This window comes from Sarcophilus harrisii, chromosome 5 (genome assembly GCF_902635505.1).
Source record: "Sarcophilus harrisii chromosome 5, mSarHar1.11, whole genome shotgun sequence".
Classification (NCBI taxonomy): Eukaryota; Metazoa; Chordata; class Mammalia; order Dasyuromorphia; family Dasyuridae; genus Sarcophilus; species Sarcophilus harrisii.
In genome coordinates, this window is record NC_045430.1 from 1,323,487 (window position 1) to 1,342,700 (window position 19,214).

The 19,214-nt window shown below is 54.1% G+C and overlaps 1 protein-coding gene across 3 annotated transcripts in view; it reads left to right on the plus strand.

The window, feature by feature from the left end:
* The first annotated feature begins 2,991 nt into the window (after positions 1-2,991).
* LOC116419360 (translation initiation factor IF-2-like) overlaps positions 2,992-19,214 on the plus strand; it is a 78,083-nt gene continuing 61,860 nt past the window's right edge. For all 3 annotated transcript variants that reach the window (XR_004229647.1, XM_031938925.1, XM_031938927.1), the window contains exon 1: positions 2,992-3,453. Coding sequence is in view for 2 of the 3 variants with exons in the window: in XM_031938925.1 (XP_031794785.1) it covers positions 3,150-3,453 (304 nt within the window). In the remaining variant the exon portion in view is untranslated. The remainder of the gene's footprint in view (positions 3,454-19,214) is intronic.

The window sequence follows — 19,214 nt, forward strand, 5'->3', positions numbered from 1 at the left end:
ACTTTGTGTTCTAAATTTTTCTCCCTCCTTCCTTTACCTTCCCCCTCTCCAAGACAACAAGCAATCTGATATAGGTTAAATATATGCAATCCTTTAAAACATATTTCCATTTTTGTCATGTTGTGCAAGAAGAGAAAAAAATGAAAAAGAAAACAAACAAAAAGGTGAAAATACATCCACATTCATTCTCTATAATTCTCTCTCTGAATGTGATCAGCATTTTCTATCCCAAGTCTAATGGGATTGAGAAAGCAAATTTTTCTAACAGATGGGGAAACAAAGGCCTTGTGTCTAAGGTCCCCTACTAATCCTAAAAAATGAACCCTCCACTCCAGATTCATTGTTCTTCCCTCATTGTAGAGTCTTTAACTCAGTTCCCCCTTGACATCTTCCTCTTGAGTATTCACTCCCCGATAACTGATAATTGCCGGCTTTTGTTAACACTTCAGATATCAGATAACATAGTGCTTATCAGCCTCACCCTAATTGTCACCTAAAACCTGGCTTATTAGTGACCCGTCAGTTACCCGTCAGTTATCATCCATCACCTTCCTTTCCTTAGGTAGGAGCTGAATCCTCCCTTATCTTCTAAGACAGCAGATCCCCAGCTCCCGACTAATACTTTGGCCATCAGATAATGCCCTAATGAATCCCCTTGGTTATCAGCTAACATCCGGCACCCTGGCTGACCTGGAATAATGGAGAACCTGCTTTCTTTCCCCTCATCTCTTTGGTTTGACTGAAGCCCAGCTCCTGGGGAAGTCTGTCCCTAGCTTGCTGCGCCCAAAGTTCAAGGTGGCTCAGAGCTTCCTGCAGTACAGCCGGCGGGGTCTGTCTGGTCTCTGGGGGCGAGACTGCTTGGATGGCAGTATCCCCACAATTTGCTCCCCACTATCCACTCCTCTCCCCGGCAGTTGCAAGCCCAAGTTCCCCTCCTCGGCCAGCACTTGCCCCCACGGGGAGGCTGGGGAGTGAGGAGGGGTAGCCTTCACTATGTTGTTTTCTGCCTCTGTCCCCAGAATGGGGCTGTACCTCCCTCCCTCTTCCCCTCCTCACTCCCTCCCCCTTCACACCATCCTCCTTTTCCTCCCTCACACAGCCCCCACCTCCACCTTAGCATCAGTCAACAAGCCCTGTTACACACTTACTGTGCACAAGGCGCCGTACAGAGACGGTCCCTGCCCTCAAGGAGCTTCCAGTCTAATGGAGGACACAGCGAGAAAACAGCCATGGACACATGGGATCCAAACAGGATAGAGCAGAGACAATTAACAGGTGGGGAGGCGCTGGCACTAAGGGGGATTGGGACTTGGAGCCGGCACCTGGAGGAACCGGAACTCATTCGTCCTTTCTAATCCAGTCAATAATCATTCCTCAAGGACCCTGCTCAGACAGGGCAAGGGGGTGGGAAGGTCATTCTGCCCACCCCTCCCTTAGATCCCTCCTGGACCCTAGACAAATTGGTTAATTTAAATACGCAGATTATGTGAACACTGAGGGCATCTTTTTGAATCTCAGCTAAGACCTTTTGGATCTAAACCACCATGGAGTGGAAGTTTCTTGTGGCCAAGAGTTCTCTTTTTTCATTGGTAACTCTGTTCTAAGAACAAAGTGCTTCCTGTTTCATTCAGTCACTCATTCATTTGTGTAGTGTCTTCATTCATTCATTCACTCATTCATTCATTCATGTAGTGTCTTCCTTAGATTGTAGCTCTGGCATGGGGGGTGGGATGAGAGGGGAAGGGATGCCAGGCTGGGGCTGTTTTAATTTTCTCTGTCCCTTTTCTTAGGTCAAGCACAGCCCCCACCCCTAATAGAGTCAGCGTTGGATCCCTGTTTGCTCAGCAAATCAGCGACTGAAAGAATGAGCCTTGTAGGCTCATTGACTCAGAGTGGGAGAGATTTGAGAAGGGAACTATCAGATTTAATATGTATTGGTCATCCTGCCATCAGGAGGAGGGGGTGGGGGGAAGAAGGGGAAAAATTGGAACATAAGGATTTGCTACTGTCAATGCTGAAAAATTGCATATAACTTGTAAATAAAAAGCTATAATAATAAAATAATAAATAAATTAAAAAATAATTAAAAAAAAAAAAAAAAGAAGTGAACTTTCAGGTACAACCTCAACCCTTTATGGACCAGGAAGTAAAACTAATTAGCATCTGAGGCAGGATTTGAACCCGGGTTTTCCTGACACCACATCCACTGTCCTCCTTTGAGAGGATCCATTAATGAACATTTATTGAGGGGGTGAATGAATGAATGAAATATAAGTAGGAATCATTCAAAAAATAATATTTATACATCTTTTATGATGAATGAAATTGATAATGGATATTTAGGGATGAATGAATGAAATTCTAGGATCAGTCATCCACGCCTGCTGAATGAACGGATGAAATTTAGGTAGAAACAATAACTGCTGAACAAATCAAACTGTAGGTCAGTGCCTCTGAATGAATGAATTTCAGACGAGCCATGAATAACTCTCTGCGATAAAAATTAATCTTAAGTAGCCTCAGAGATGTTTGTGAGCAAGCGAAGAAACGACTGAAAAAATCAAAGAAATGTAGGTAAATCCCAATGTCTTTCCAGGGAGGGAGTGAATAAACTGAAGGCAGATAGGAAGCTTCCCAAGCACTTGCTACGTGAATGAAGGGACATATAAATGACCGGCCGGGAGACATCATCGATAAATATTGCCGGGATGAGTGAGTGATCATCTGTGGGATGAATGAATGACATCAGAAGGAAATCATTTAGCGGATGAATGAATTCGGAGGGAGCGGGATGGCGGCCTCTCCCCGAGCCAGCCCGAGCCAGGAGAGGCTGAGCGGCTTTGGGCTGAAGGCTGAATCCCTTTTGAATGTGTTTAAACATTCAGCGTGGACTCCGGGAGGGTGAGGGCCAGACCTCCCTCCAGGGGCTCCCCCTTTCTCTGGGCCTCTCCTCCTTTCCCTCCTCTCCGCTGCCCTCCCCTTCTCCTCTGCTCACTCGATCTGCCTTTGTGATTCTCAGCTGCCAAGTCCAAGCTTCCTGGCTGGCTTTGGATCAGCGTGGAAACTTTCCACCCCGGGAGGAGGATTCTCTGGAAAGTTCTGAGCCCGCCTGAGCGAGCAGAGGCTCACGGTGGGGCCCCGGCCCTTGAATGCATCTGTTCAGGGCTGGGGCGGAGGGTTTCAGGAGCCAGACGCCACCCTCTGCCTCCCAGAGCCCGGTCTCCCGAGGGGAGCTCCCCTTTTCCTGCTCACACACCTGGCCGGGCCCTCCTCGGTCCACAGAACCGAGGGGCCCGATGGGCCCCAGCCCGGCCGTTGAACGGGGAGCACCCGGGAGGTCACTGGGCCTGACCCCCAGTGACTCCCAGGGGATGAGGGAGGCCGGAGGAAATTTGGATTCTGCTGGTCCCCGGCATCCTGGGCAAAGAACGTGGGGCAGAGTTTGGGAGCCGGGTAAGTCCCTGTTTCCCTTTCACGATTGCCCTGTGGTTCTAAGTACTGTTGGGGAGGGGTGGGGGGCAAAAGTTTCCTCCAAGAGGACTCAGAAGGTGCACGAGCCCAGCATGAAGTGTGTCAGGTAGATCATGCTATGTCAGAGAGGGGAGGGGGCTGAGAACAGGGGATGTCAGAGAGGGGAGGAAACTTAGAATAGGGGATGTCAGAGAGGGGAGGGGGCTTAGAACAGGGGATGAGAAAGGGGAGGGGGCTGAGAACAGGGGGTGTCAGGGCAGGGAGGGAGCTTAGAACAGAGGATGTCAGAGAGGGGAGGGAGCTTAGAACAGGGAATGTCAGAAAGAGGAGGGAGCTTAGAACAGGGGATGGCAGGGTTGGGAGGAGCTTAGAATGAGGAAATTCTGAGGTGCGAGGGCCCTTAGAACCTGGAATGTTAGGACTGGAAGGGCCTTAGAACCCCAAGAGTTGACCTCTGTCCTCAGACAGAGAGGCTCTCCCGGGAGCACAGGGGCAAGGACTGTGTGTGAGGGGCCACAGCTAAGCCCCTGGATCTGGAGTTAGAGAATGGCAGTGACCTTCAAGCCCCTCTCAGCTAACCCCGCCTGTGTGTAGGTTGGTGCCCCAGGCTCCGGGGCCCATCCATGCCTTGGGGCAGCAGCAGGCAGGGGGTCCTTACTGGCTCCCTGTTTGCTCCCTTCTCTCCGTGGCTCCCAGGAGCAAGGCCGGTGTAGCCCCCCCAGTCCCACAGCAGCCTCTTCCGGGGGATCGAGGCCGCTCAGCATCCTGCCTCCTCTCAGAACAAACAAAGGGAAAGCGGCTTCCGGGGAGCCGGAGGCTGAAGGCCCCTCTGCCTTCATCTGGCATGCAGGCTGCTTCGCCAAGGGGCCTGTGGGTCCCAAACGCTGGGCAGCTGCCACCAGCTCCTCTTAAAGGGGAAAAAGCTTGATGTTGTCTTTGTTCTGACGGTTGTCTCTGCTTCAGTTTGGGGAGCAGGAATTTGAAATTAGAGGGCCTGAGACCCTGTGCCCTGCCTAGCCACAGCCACCCTGGGGGCCCGGGCCTCAGTTTCCCCCTATAAGTCTCTAAGTTCCTTTCTGGTTCTAGCCTCAAGCCTATCATAAGAACTTGAGGGCAGTCTCCTGGGAAGGGTCTGGGTCTGATTCAGAGTGGGCTCTTTCTAGTTTGTGTGGCTTCCCCTCATTGGCTCCTGGCTCTTTGAGAAGAGAAAGTTGGGTCAGAAGATTTCTAAGCTCCCTCCTAGCTCTGACCTCCCCTGTTTTAAGCCCCCTCCCAGCTCTGACACTCCCTGTTCTAAGCCCCCTCCCAGCCCTGACATCCCCTGTTCTAAGCTCCCTCCCAGCTCCAACATCCCCTGTTGTAGGGTCCCTCCCAAAGGGAAGCATTTATATAGCACTTACTGTGTGCCAGGTATCCTGCTAAACACTTTATGAAAATTATTTCACTGGATCCTCAAACCACCCCATTTTACAGTTGAGGAAACTGAGGCAGACAGAGGCTGAATTCAATTCTGGACCAGGGTTCTAGTCTTGGTGCCCCCCTCCCCCAAAGCTGCAAAGAAATGACGGCGAGGTCTCTGGGAGTTGAGCTTTTTGTTAGGTTTTTGTTGACCCTTTTTACCGCAGGCAAGCTTGCAAAGAGTGTTTGTTAAGTAAGAGTCCGTAAGCCTAAAGTGTCCTGAGAGGGGAGGGGGAGGGGCCCTGCGGCCACCCCCTCACCCCCCACCCCCGCCCCCCTCGGCGCGGCCCCTCCTAGCGGGGATGGGGAGCGTGTGGTGGGAGCCGGAACATCTGCTCTCCTGCAGGACGTTTTTGGGGAATGACCTCACCCTGCTCCGGAGGGAAACCGGCTGGACAGGCCCCCGGGCCCTCCCGCTCCGGCCCCTCAGGGAGGGAGAAGGGCGGTCACCGGGGCTGAGCGTGGGGCGGGCCGGGGGCTCCGGGCCCTCCGCAGGCTCTCGGTTTCCTCATCTGTAGAACGAGGCGGCTTTGGCGGGAGGCTGGGAGCAAGCTGTGGGCGGGCGCCGGCCCATTTCTGCGGCCCAGCTGGGCCTGTGAGGACCGGCCGGGGGGGGGGGGGGGGGGCGCCGGCGCGGGGGGGGGGGGGGGGGGGGGGGGGGGGGGGGGGGGGGGGGGGGGGGGGGGGGGGCCCAAGTCCTGTCCCGAGGGAGAGCCTGCCTGTGAAACTGAAAGTCACAGAGTTAAGAGAGAGAGACAGAGACAGAGAGAAAGAGAAACAGAGAGACTTTTCTTCCTTACTATGCCTAAAGCCCTTAGGGAGCCCCTTCCAGCACAGAGGCAGCCCTGGGGACGCCCAGAAGAACAGGCCTATGGGCCGCTGCTGCCACAGGGCGGGACGCCCAAGTGCGGGTTGGGAGAGTGGAGCTGGGAAGGGACCGGGGCTCCCCAGGAAGCCCGGTCCCTAGGGAGAGGGCCGGGGCCTGGAGGGAGAGCCTCAGGAGAAGAGGGGAAAGTTGTTTTGGCCGCCCCAGCCCCTACCTTTCCCCCGGGGGCCGCCTGGGCTGAGAGCAGGTTCCCCACCCTGTCTCGGCTGAGCGGGACTGGGGCAGCCCCCATGCCTCCCTCTAGGTCCAGCCTGGGTGCGCCCACACACAGCAAATCCAGGCGGCGTCATGGCGGGGACGGTGGGAATCAGAGGAGGCTATCCCCAACTCACGGTGACCTGTCTGACAGCCAGGGCTGAGGGGCTGAGGGCCTGAGGGGTCTGGGGGGGTCTGGGAGCCCTGAAAGTCCCAGGGTCTGAGGGAACAGCAGGCAGGCAAAGGCGCCATAAGTGGAAGGGCTCTTCCAGCTTGGGCTAGGGCTCTGATACAGGGAGGCCGCTCCCCACATCGAGCAGGGGGAGCTGAGAAAGCCGTCCTGTCCCCCCGCCCATGGTGCCCCCTGCCCAGACCCTGTGTCCCTCCGTATTGTTCCTCCCCCTTTCACCCCTGGCTGCCCCGGGTCCCTTCCCCACCCCCCTGCAGTTTGGCCTAAGGCCAGGGAAGGGGGTTGGGGAGCTGGAGCCCATGGGGAACTTGGGGATGCCTGCTGTGAGAGGTGGGACAGGGAGGGGCAGCAGGGAGGATGCGGTCTGGGGCTCCCCCCAGCCACCCCACCCAGTGCGGGGACCAGGGATGGCAGGAACACATGTTTTTAGGAAAGAAAATGGAGAGATCTCGGAGGAAAGAGACAGGGAGAGAAACAAAAGGCAGGAAGAAGAGAGCTGTACCCCCAGGTTCCCTCTGCCCATCAGGCCTCAGCCCAGGCTTCAGGACCTCCACTCTCCCCTGCTTTTCTTCTCCCTTCTTCCATTTTCTCCTTTTCTCTTCTCTTCTCTTCCCTTCTTTCTCACTGCCTTTTTTGTTCTCCTATTCACTCGTGCTTAGCCTTTTCTTTCCCTTTTCTCTCTCTCCCTCCCTTTCCCTTCCTCATTCTCAGCCTGGGCTGAAGGCCCAGGGAGTCTGGGGGGTCTGGGGACCTAGGGGAGCCTGGGCTGAGGGCCTGATGGGCAGAAGGGGGAACCTGGGGGTATAGCCTGGGCTGAGGGCCTGGGGAGGAAGGGTACAGTCGAGCTGGGCAGGAAGGAGCCGCTGCCCCCGGGAGGTGCACACACAGGCACACACAGGCACACGTGCATACACACACATGTGCACACTCAGGCTGAGGCCGGCCGACTACTGAGCTCAGTATCCCCCCACCCACATCCCCCATCACTCCCTTTGGAGGCCGTCATTATGATGTGGAATTTTCACCCCACATTCGGAGGCTGCTGGGAAATCTCGCTGGGCGCTGAGAGTCCAGCCCTTTGCAGAAGGTGCTCCCCGCCTCCCACTCCCCCTCCTCCCACAGTTCCAAGGGCACCTTTGCCCAGCCCCGGGCAAGGAGCTCCCCGGCCTGGAGGCAGATGGGAGCAGGGGCTGAGCTCTTTGAAGGCTTCAGATACTGGGAATATTTGCTGCTCGTCTGGGGGTTTGAGAAGGAGAAAGCTGGAGGCGTGGCTGGGCCCCCCTGTCACCCGCACACTTGTCCGCACACAGACACTGGCACTTCCACATGGGCACACACACGTACGCCCGCACACACGCTGCAGGAATGGCCGCGTTGCCTGCCGGAGTGTGGGTGATGAGACACACGCCATGGAGCATCCAGGACAGCCAGGCCGGGAAGGGCCCTCCCCCATTCCTCGCCCCTTCTGCAGGCTCGCGGCCCCTTCTTTTCCAGATAGCCGCACTCGGGCCAAGGCCAGGAGTCGGTCACGGTCCCCCAGGTGCGCTCTGAGCTCAGCCAGCGAGGACCACGATCCCCACAGCAGGGGCTTCACATCCCCGTCCTCCGGGGGTCTTTGGGAAGTCAAAGGGTGGGACGCCAAGCCGAGCCCCTGGGACCCAAGAGCTGCCTGGAGCCCAAGGGCCTGGCTGTGGGGGACCCGCTTCAGGTGCCTGCGAGTGAGTGCAGTCTCAGGGCAAGAGGCAGGGAAGCTCACAGCTGGAAGGAGCGGCTGTGGGGCGGTTCTCATGGTTAGAGGCCCCCAAATGAGACCGGCTGTCCCCAGGGGAGGCTTGTCTCTCTGGGCTACTGGAACAGGGCCTTGGGCTGCACGGATGTCTGGGCAGGTCACCGGCTGGGCCTGATCCAGATGGTCAAGTCCACTCCTATCACCCACAGCCTCCATCACACACATAGCCCCCTCCCCATCTCCCCCAACCCCCCATCACACTCAGCCTTCCCATCACCCACAGCCCTTCCATCATACATGTAGCTCCCTCCCTTACCCACAGCCCCCCATTACACACACACAGCCCCCTCCCCATCACACTCGTGCACACCCCTCCCCCATCTCTGCCAAACACCCCCTTCAGCTCTCCTGGGCTGGCTGGTTTTCCTTGGGAGAGGGACTGGCCCCGTTTCCCCAGCGAGGCAGCCAGGCAGGCCCTCTGGGGTGCCAGCCCTTCCCTCCTCTTCCCCAGATTCTCTGTCCACCACTTGGGGCTCCCCCTCTCCCCCTGCCATCCTTTCTGGACAAAGAAAACAAGCCCACTGCCTAAAGTGGGGGGAGATCCTGCCTGCGGCGAGGAGGGTGATGGGAACTTGCTGTGGAGACTGCCCTCTCCGAGGTGGGGGCCCAGCAAATCTGCTCCTGCTGCTGCTCGGGGCCCGGCCAGGCAGAAAATAAGCCGAGGCCTCGAGTGCCAGGCTGCCAGTCCCACCCCCTGCCCGGGGTGCCGGTGAGCGAGACTCTCTGGGGGCCTGGAAGCCTGTAACTCAAGGCTCTTGACCCCTTCCCGGGTGACCCCGAGGATCAGTCAGACAGTGAGGTCTGTGTTTGCAGCTCGCCCGGCCCGTATCTGCCCGGCATTTATTTCCCCCAATAACATCCCCATCAATTTGAGCTTTTGTTCTTCTAGGCCGGGCTCTCTCCTCCTCCTCCTCCTCCCCCAGCCTCCATTAACCCGTTGTGTGCCAGCGTCGCCCCCTCGGCTGTCCTGGGATTCTTGTCATTTTGTGCCCTATTGAGTTTGAAACGGGAGCTCTCTGCCATGTTGGGAAGGGGAGGGCCCCACGCCGACAATCCCCGCGGGCACATGTGGCAAGTCACGGAAGAAGGCAGGGAGGCTGTAGAAAGGGCGGGCTTGGAAGGAGAAAAGCAGGGGGAAGGATGGATTGGCACTGGGTCCCAAAGTGCAGGGGGCACCCTCGACACTGAAAGAGCAGCACCTGGGCCAGCACCAGTACTGGGCCAGTACCAGCCCTGGGCCAGTACCAGCCCTGAGTAAGCAGCAGCACCTGGGCCAGCACTCACCTGCCTGTCTGGGGCTGGGGCTGGGGCAATCCCAGGTTGCTCGTTAGCCCCTATTCCGCTTATGAGCCCCTATGCCGGCAGAACCCAGCATTCAGTAGGTGCTTAATCATCCATGGGGCAGAATTTTCATCTGGGGAGGATGAACATTTGGTGGGCCCAGCGGGGGAGCTCTGACTTGGCGTCTGGAGGAAGGGGAACCTCAGATGTCGGACCCGGAATCTGCTTGTCTGGTTGTGATTTCTTTTAGACTTTCTGCAAGGGACTGAGCATCAGGGCCGGGGTGGGACTGGGGATGGGGGGGACCCAAGCACCTCCTGTTCATCTTGGGTTTGTCATCCCTGCTCCTTGTACAAAATCCACATAGAAAGTGAGGGACGACAGAGTCCCAGAGACACTTCCCCTTGGGCGTCTCTGAAGGAAGAAGGTGGAAATAAAATTGATGAAGGACCCGTCATCATTAGCAGGGCACAGGCTCATAGATCAGAGACTTAGATGTTATCCTGGTAGGGACCATGGAGGACATCTAACCCCTCTTATCCATTCTATAGATGAGGTACACAGACAGTCATGGCAGCCAGGTCCCCCAGGAGTCCAAGGTCCCTGTGCAAAGATACCCAGGATACCCAGGGCTGCTCAGACCCCCTTGTGGTCCTTTGACTTTTGTCCAGAGGCTTCTAGTTCTACCTTCAGGCAGCCATTTTGGGATGCTTTCCTGGTCAGAAAGGGTGGGACTCTTGTCCCCCACTCCTGGTCTTCCTCCTGCCCTTACACTGAGCTGAAATCTGCCTCTTGGGTGGCTGATATTTGTTGTTGGGTTGGGGCCTTCCAGTATTGGAAGGTTTTGGGTGCCAGGCAGAGGACTCTGACCCCGTGGACCACTCGGTATGGGAGAGAAGTCTCAGGGTGAAGTCAGAGCAAGGGGAGAATCTTGCCTGGGCTGTCTGTGGCCAGTCTTGTTGCCTCCCTGCACATCAGGCTCTTCCTCCCGTAAATAAATCAGTCAGAGGAGCCGGTGGTCCTCTTCTGCTCAAAGACCTATGGACCCTAGGCAGCAGGAAATGGGGAGCCCCTGAAAGTTCAGGAGCAGTAGACGGGAATGAACAGATGTGTGGATAAGTCAGTTCCTACTTGCATGGTGGGAGGAGGGATTGGAGGAGGAGAAAATATAGGGGGGAATCCTCTAGGATTTTTTAGTTTCCAGGAATGCTTTTATCACAGCCTGGAGGGGGCGGTCATGAGGTGGTGGAGGGGAGCAGGGGGAGCCCCAAAGTAGTGAAATGGGGCCCTCCTGATGAGCTCGGGCTTGGATGTGCTCTGGGGGGGCTGGGGGAGCCCCTGGAAAGGTGTCCTGGCTCAAGCTTAGGACAGAAGCAGACAGAGATGGATCAGGCTAGAGATGCTATTTCAGAACTCAGTGGGGTGCGCTCCACTGGCACCTCATGCTGAACAGGAGGCCTGTTGGGAGGGGGGACCAGAGGAAGGAGATGTCAGGTTCTCTGCTCATGCTCAGATGAAACACTGTCTCTCTCCCTCCCCCCGCCCCCCCCCCCCCCGCTTAATGTATGATTTGGGAACACCCCGATCGGCTGTGAACCTCCATTTTTCCATTCGTAGAATGGAGATATTAACTGTTGTCCTCCTCCCTGGGTTGGAGGAAGGGAGGGAGGAGAGGCTGCTGACTGTGGGTGCGTGGAAGCTCCCAGTGCTAGAGAATGGCCAGGAGACATGAGGAGCTGGTTCCTTTAACGCCAGCTGGGCCCTGCGCCCAAGCCTTACGCAGGCTCTGGGTGTGTCAACCCCCAGCTAAATCAGCGGCCGTGTCGGGACTTGCCCTGTAAGTTTCCAAACCCTGATGCCAAGGCCAAAGGTAATTTGCTGACTCAGTGTTTGAGGGAAAGAAGGAGGAATGGGTGGGAGAGAGAGGGGGAGCCTTGGAGAAGACTAGGAGAGGGAGCACATGGCGGCCAGTGAGAGAGTTCATCCCACCTAGCCTCTTCTTTGACAGAGGGAGAAACTGAGGCTCGGAGAGAAGAAGGGAGGAGAGCTCATAATTGGCCTGGACAATTCAATCATTCATTCAATTCATTTATTCATTCACTCAACAAGGGTTGATGAAATACCTCCAGGCACTAGGGATTCAAAGTCACGGAGGAAACATCCCTGCCCTCAGGGAGCTTATATTCTACCCTGAGAATGGGAAATACTGTCTATACACATGAATCAATAAAACATGGAATGTGGGCCCCAGGACACCGCGGAGGATAGGGAAAGGCCTGGTAGGAGCTGGTGTTCCCATCCCAGAAGGAACCAAGGATTCTGGGGGACAGATGTGAGAGGAATGGAGGGGGGCAGCTGAGGATGTCACGAGGTAGCACTCAGCTGGTAGACTGTGAGACTCGTGGGTTGAACCTGCAAATGTGGAGAAATGGAGGATGTGAAGAGCTTTGAGTATCCCCCAAGACTATATCGTGTCTTTAAAGGCAATAGAGGACTCCTTCCTTTCCCCTTTGCCCCACTTGGAGGAAGCTTTCAAGAATGATGCTCTGGAAACTGAGGGAAGGGCCCAGGCAGGAGCCAGCAGAGCCAGGGCAGTCCATGCTCCATCTAACTTCCTTTCTCATCTTCCCTACTCTCAATTTCCTCCTTGGTGAAAAATGGTGGTTGGTTTCATTGGAGATCGAAGGCTCTCCCATTCCCTGAGAAGTTCTGACTAGTTATGGGGGAAGGGAAAGGTCATCCCCAGAAAAGGAGCTCAGACCAAGAGGAAGCAAGGGAAATAAAATGCTTTGTAAATGTTCGGAGACTGCCTCACTGCATCTGTATACGATCGTCACACGATCGTCATTCTCCTTGTTTTTTGTTTATCAGAATGCTCCTATAAGTAGATAATTCTTAAATGTATATACAAATATGTGGATTTTGTTGTTGTTGTTGTTTGTTTGTTCTTCAAAGAAGCAATGGGAAGTTTTCTTAAACATGATCTCCGTTAGCAGGGCCAGAATACAGGGTATCTGGAACTTGATTTAAGTAGCTTCATTGGCTCCGGGAGGAGAGAAGGGGAAAGGAGGATATTTTTTTTGTCACAGGGCAGAATTTGCAAACATCCTCCCATTTGCCAATCTTCCCAATTTATTGGGCAAAAACCCAGGCTTGTCGTAGTTGTTTCTGTACTACCAGTCTCTTTTTATGCTATAAAGAAGATTTAAAACATGCATACATACTCCACCTATGCACAGATCCCATCCTGGGATTTGTAGATTGTTGTTTGTTCACAGTAGGATTTAAAGGCAATGATGAGCCTATCAGGCTGCTTTTTTCTGTAATCTACAATTGTGTCTTTTCCTGAACGGGGCAGAAATGAAATGCTCCTAATCTAATGGAAGGGTTAGGTTCTGGGCAAAAGACAGGCCAGTGAAAGTCTATTTCTCTTCATTGGTGGAAAGGTCACAGAATGATTCCTATGTAGAATTTAATCAGCTAATACGGAAAAAAAACCCACTCTGCATTATATTCTGTTTTCTTAAAAATTTCAACTTATTTACTTTGATTTTTTTACCATTCATCATTTATTTGTCACTAATTTGTATAATTTTTATTTGTAATTTATTTATCATTTTTATCACTGATTATTGTAATTTTAAGATAATTTTTATTTTTAACTTTATCATTATGCAATTTCTTTGTATAACTTTTATTTTTAATTTTGTCATGGATTATTTATTTGTGATTTATTTGTACATTTTTAATTTTATGGATTATTTATCTGTAATTTTTTGTATAATTTTTATTTTTAATTTTATGGATTATTAATTTGTAATTTCTTTGTAGAATTTTTATTTTTAATTTTATGGATTATTTGTCATTTCTTTGTAAACTTTTTATTTTTAGTTTTATCATTATTTGTAGTTTCTTTTTATAACTTATTTCCCATTTGTTTATAATTTTTATCATTTACTATATTTTTTGTAATTTATTTTTATTTTATTTTTTGAGGTGGGAGTGCTTGTTGGCTGTAAGTCTTTCAGTTTTCTGACCCAAACATTTCCTCTCTATTCATTAAGAGAGGTAAATGGAAGTTCCTGCCACCTTCCTTCCCCTCCCTTTGGTCTTAGTTTTGTGATAATGGCCATTGTGGAATTGAGCCAGTCTTCCAAGTTCCTTCCAGTGTGGGAGTCAGAACTGAGAGTCCTGTATGCTCTGGGAGCACTAAGTCTGGGCTCAGTCTCCATCTTTCTGCTAGTGCACTCTCGGGAGAATTGTTCCCAGACTACATTATTTCCGGGGGACATTTTACTTAGACTCATGTACTGCTTTCATTTATTGTAAGCAAACTTCAACTGTCTAGCTCCTGGCCAGGGGTTCTAGAGCTTCCTCGGTCAACACAGCTCTCTAGGGTTCAATGCCACTGCCCAAGGTTGCAGGCCAGAGGCGAGGCTTGATCCTAAGGGAGGCTTCAGGAGACCCTTTTTTGGCCCAGGTTTTACAGAACTTTGAGGAAATCCAGTCTAGAACCACGCGATGCCCCAAATCCAGGCTATATTCCAGTATCCATTGCTACACTTTTCCAAAACAAGCCCATATCCAGCAGTCTTGATCGAGAGGGTCCTCAGAAGCATGCGGTGGTCTATTCAGGGCACCCAGAGTGAACACCCATTCATCCTCTGATTGTTTGCTGGGAGCGTGGGGGTGGCTAAGAGGAAGGAAGGCTTGCTATGGGAGGGAGAGGGGTGAGCAGGCCTTAGGGTGGTGTCAGTGAGCCACAGGGGCAGGAAAACACCCTTTCCCCCTCCCATTGTCCCTCAGACAATGCTTGTGTGTGTGGCCGGTGGCCCAGATACACGGAGTAATAAAGAGTTTAGAAGGCGAACCCCAACAAATTAGATTTGTAGGACCTGGAGGAACAGCCACCCCGGTCCACCGGGCCTGGGCCGTTGGTAGCCAGCTCCCATCTAAGCTTGTAGATCCTAAGCCTTTTCAGAACCTTCCTCTGTTACATGGGGGCAGGGGAACCCCTCCAGAATCCCTACACACAGGTTCTTACTCTGAGGCTTGTGGGGTGTTTTTGTTTTGTTTACAATTTTTTGTTGATAACTCCTTTTCAACAGACCGTGTTTCCTTTGACATCATTTAACCACATGATCTGAGGAGCTTTAGTTTCAGCTGGCTAGGCAAGGGTCCAGTACAAGGTTCAGAAGCCTTGCTGGGAGGACTCCCTACCCACCTTGAACTGACAAGGCTTCCTCCCGAAGGGCGGAGCTTTCCAAGGTCCTCTTTGTCTAGGATCAGGCCCGGTCTTGGAAAGGTGCGCTGTTTAGGGCCCTATCCTTGTGTCCTGTAACCTAGACTGTGCACACAGTAGGTGCTTGATAAATGCTTCTTGATTGGGTGATTGATCGAGAGGGACCTTCTACTGAGGTGAAAGGCCTTCGCTGAGTGGCGGATGAGATCCCGACTCTGCCACAATCTAGCTGTGAGGCTGTGAGCCTCAGTTTCCTCTTCTGAAAAACAAGCGAGATGTACGGGCCCTAGAAGGTCCAGGTAGAAAGGGAGGAGCCTGTGGCGGTTTCCGCTGTTCCCTTCCCGTCAGATGCTCTCCCCGCCCCGCCCCCATATGCAGGAGGGAGAGAAGGTCCTTGGCCTCCAGGAGGACCCGGGTCCGCTAGTCCAGGGGATCTTGACCTTGTCTCACCGAGCCGATGGCGGTGTTTCTATGGAAAGCTTTAGGCTTTGAGGCCGCCTGGGAGCACCCGGGGCCCATAACGGACTTCACCAGGCTGCGGCCCCACCAAGGGCCCACTGGCACCGAACCCTCCCCTCCCCTCTCCTCACCTGCCCTCCCCTCTCCTCCCCTTTCTACGGCGCAGGGGCTGCCCCCTCCCCTCTGCCCCGGGGCTTCGGGACGGGACAGCTCCCCCTTAGTCGGAGGCGGCCGCGCGGGCTTTTGGAGTCGGGAGGAGGCCTTGGTCACCAGCCGGAGCGATCCCAGCGCTCCGCGGCCACGCGTGATTTCGCAGGGAGGCCGGGCCCCTCCGCACTGTGCCACCGACGGGGAGGTCGAGGCAGGCGGGACGAGGATGCAGGGACGGACGAGGACGGGCGGCGGGAGCGGCCTGGAGCAGCGAGGACTTGGGGGCCGGAGGTGCGGGGCAGCTCGGGATCTCGCCGCGCCCTCCCTCCCCCCCTCTCCCCCTGCTCCGTGCCCGGCCCGGGCCGCCTCCCTCCCTCCCGAGGGGCCTGACCCCTCTAATCCGCTTTAGTGCCCAGCTGGGTGAGCTTTACTTAGGCAAAGTAAACAGTGGCCCGGAACAAAGGGCCGGCGGTCGCGGCCGCGTCCCACTCTGACCCCGGGGTCGCGCCCTTTGTTCCAGCCTCAATGGCAAGGGCTCACCCAGGAGCCCGGGCTAATTCCGGCACGTGCGGCGGCCCCCGGGCAGGCGGCGAGCAGTCGCTGAGGCGGGGAGGCCAGAGCCCCGGGCCGGGCCATGGGTGCCCCCCTGCTCGCGGCCACCCCCCGAAGCCGGCCGCCCTCCCATTTGGGAGACGGTCTCGGTGAAGTGTGTATGTGCGCGCGCACGTGTGTGTAGTCTCCCTGCCGCTGGGAAACGGGGACCCCAGAGGACCCCCTTGCTGCTCTGCAGACGCCGTTCAAGGCCGCGAGGCCCTCTCCGCATCGTACGGTTTCTCGGCGGTGACGGGATCTGAGCTCACACTTCTGGGGTCGCTGGCTTTGGCTGTTTCCAGGCCGCCCGCACCCTTCGGGGCCGCCCGGCCCTTGGGGACGCGGCCCGGAGCGGACGCTTCATTCCTGGGGGAATCTCCCGGGCGGAGAGTCAGCACCTCCTGCCCGGGTCAGCACCGGCCGCGGCTCAGACTCAGCAGCGCCGGACCCGCGTAGACAGGGGACTGGGCCGCAGTTACACGGCCTGGCGGACCCCGCTCCTTCTTAAAGGGCCCGTGGCAAGGGGCTCAATAAATGCTTTTTGAATGCACCGACTGAGCTGGGCTTCCGCTTCCATCGCTCAATCCACACTGATTAAGCACCTGCTGTGTGCCGGAAGCCAGCTGAGCTCTGGAGGGAGACCCAGAGAGGCGCCTCAGAGGCCATCTCCTTCTACCCCCAACCTGCAGCTGGGGAAACTGATCCCCAGAGAGACCAAGTCTCATTCTCATGGTCACACAGGGAGTACAGAGCAGAGCAGGGCTTCTGACCCTCGTAGCACTGGGCAACGACGTCTTCTTGGATCCCTTTTAGCATTTCCATCCATAATCCTTTGACTCATCTCACCAAAAATAGCCACAGGGACAACTTCGCCTTTAAAACAAGTTACCAAAGGCAGCGATTCCATGCCCAGCCCAGCACCTTGCATCCAGTAGGTGTTTTTAATGAATAAAGTTTTGTGACCTTTGAATTTGTATCGCCTAAGGCCCTCAGTTTACAGAAAAGACAATGGAGGCCCATTGAGGAGGAAGTGCTTGCGATAGACCACAGAACTACTGGGAGGCACATTTAGAAATTTCGACTCAGTGCCAGGCCCTTCCCATCTCTCTGAGCTCTTCTGGGGAATGGAGATCAATATTTTTTAAATTTTTAATAGTATTTAATTTTACCAAATATATGCAAAGATAATGTTCAACATTCACCTTTGCAAAACATCGTATTCCCAGTTTTCCTCCTTCTCTCACCTCCTCCCCAAGACAACAAACAATCTGATATGGATTAGATATGCAATTCTTAACATATTCATATTCAGATGATCAACATTTCAAAAGATAGTGGCTGTGTATTTGGAAAAGGTATTAATTTGGGGCCAAAAAAGAAGAACCCAATCCCATTTCTTCAAGATTCTCCCTCAGGGGAATGGAGGGAAGGAGGAGAACATCTGAAACACAAGACCAAGGTCAGTGTTGTCAAATTATCCACGCAGAGGTTTTGAAAATAAAAAGCTTTATTTTAAAAAAGATTCTCCCCCAGCCCTACCTGTCAACCATTGGCAGGGGAAAGGAAGCTTGCTAAAATCAGAGACCTTTGAGGATACTTCTCAGACTGTCATTTGGTGAATCTGTAAAATGGAAAAAGGAAGGAAGGAAAAAAGAAAGAAAAAAGGGAAGAAAGGAGGAAGAAGGACTTTTCAGATTTGGGGTTTTCTCCCCAGATAAGGGGAACTTTGCAGGTTGGTGATGTGGAGATTAATAGAGACGACATTTCACTCCCAGAGAAAACTTTTACCCAAGAGTGTCTGAATTCACAAACTGGATCATCTGTTGGGAAAGGTTGCCCCGCCTTGTCTCCAGAGACAGGGCAGAGTAGTGCAAGGAGCTGAGTTCAGAGGCACAGAATGGAGTCCTTTGCATAGTTCCCAGCACATAGTAGGGACTTGATCCTCCCCGGCTCCGCTGCTTCCTGCTTGGGTGGGAAACAAGCCCCTTCCCCTTCTCAGGAGCTCGGATCCCCCTTTTGGCCCTGGGAGCCAGTCCTACGGAGGGAGGGAAGGAGCTGTGGGGTATGTCTGTGTCGGCTTCTGTTCTCCCTGGAACAAAAGAACTGAGAAAGTGAAAGGGACCCTCCTCGCTCCCCCAGATCTGCGAGGAGCCCTAGATTTCTTCCTCATTTCTGTCAAGATGTTCAGTCCCTTTCCCCCGCGGGGCTCTCACAGTCCCCGGGCATTCCTGACATCCCCACAACTTCCGGCAACTCTATTTCAGGCTCCGCAGCCTTCTCTCTCCAGATGTGCTGGGTTGGGCCCAGAGCTCCCTCCCCCCTTTGCCCAATGTCTTTTGCGGCTGTTCTGGGATGCGCTGTGTAGGTTGTCTCTGGCCGGGCTCTCCTCCCCACCTTTTTCCATTTACTCTTTTAACAAGACCCAGGGCCGGCACCTCGAGGGTTAAAAATCCTGGACAAGCCCCCCCCCCACCCCCCCGGAGGTTGAGGGAGATTCCGACTATGAGGACCACCTGCCGATGCTGGGGCAGGTTCCCGTCTAAGCGGCCCTTATTTCTGACCTTGAGGGACTGGCTCCATTGTTCAATCGAGGAAACGGAACTTGCCGGGAGATCCACAGTTTGTTAACGCCAGAACAGAACTCCAACCCAACAGCACAGGATCATAGGGAGCTGGAATGGACTTTGGAGATGATCTACCCCCATGCCCATTTTACAGCATGAAAACTGAGGCCCATAGAAGCTACTGACCGGCCCAGAATCACGCTGGCGGTCAGCTCAGCGCTTGGTCTGCTTTCTGCTAGGCTGTGTAGCCGCTCCCAGGATGGCTGAGACAGGGGGGCCCAGCATCCTCCTGCTTTTAAATAACAGCGAATCGGGACGGTCTGATGGAGGGTGTAGCATTTCCCAGAGCCCTGGCAGCCAAGGAGTTAACATGGTTCCATTTGGAAAACCACATGAGTCTTGTGACGGCGCGATGCCGTGGCCAATACCTGTCCTAATTCTGGGGCCCATCCTTCTCCCAGCTCGTTTCTTCTGCACTATTCTGAATGTACGGCAGGCAGCCTGTGCCCATGCCAATGAAGTCATTGTGGTCCGGCTGCTTTCTGTCTCTGCAAAAGCCCAAGAAAATTAAAACGCGCTCCCTCTCCCTTCCCTCCCTCTCCCTCTGCCCTTTCCTCCCTTCTTCCTCTCTCCCTCCTCTCCCGCGCCCTCCTTCTCTCTCCTCTCTTCCTCCCTCCCCTTCCCTCTCTCCCTTCTCTATTCTTCTTCTCTCTCCCCCTGCCTCCCTCATCCTCCCTTTTCTTCTCCCTCCTCCTCTTTCCCCTTCTCTCTCTCTTTCCCCTCTCCCCCTCTTCCCTTCCCTCTCCTCCCTCCCCTCTGTTCCCCCTCTCCCTCCCCCTCTTCCCTTTCCTCCCTTCTTTCTTCTCTCTCCTTCCCCATCTCTCTTCTCCCCCACCCCAGCACATGCACATGCAATGATTATAACTTGAAAAAATTCT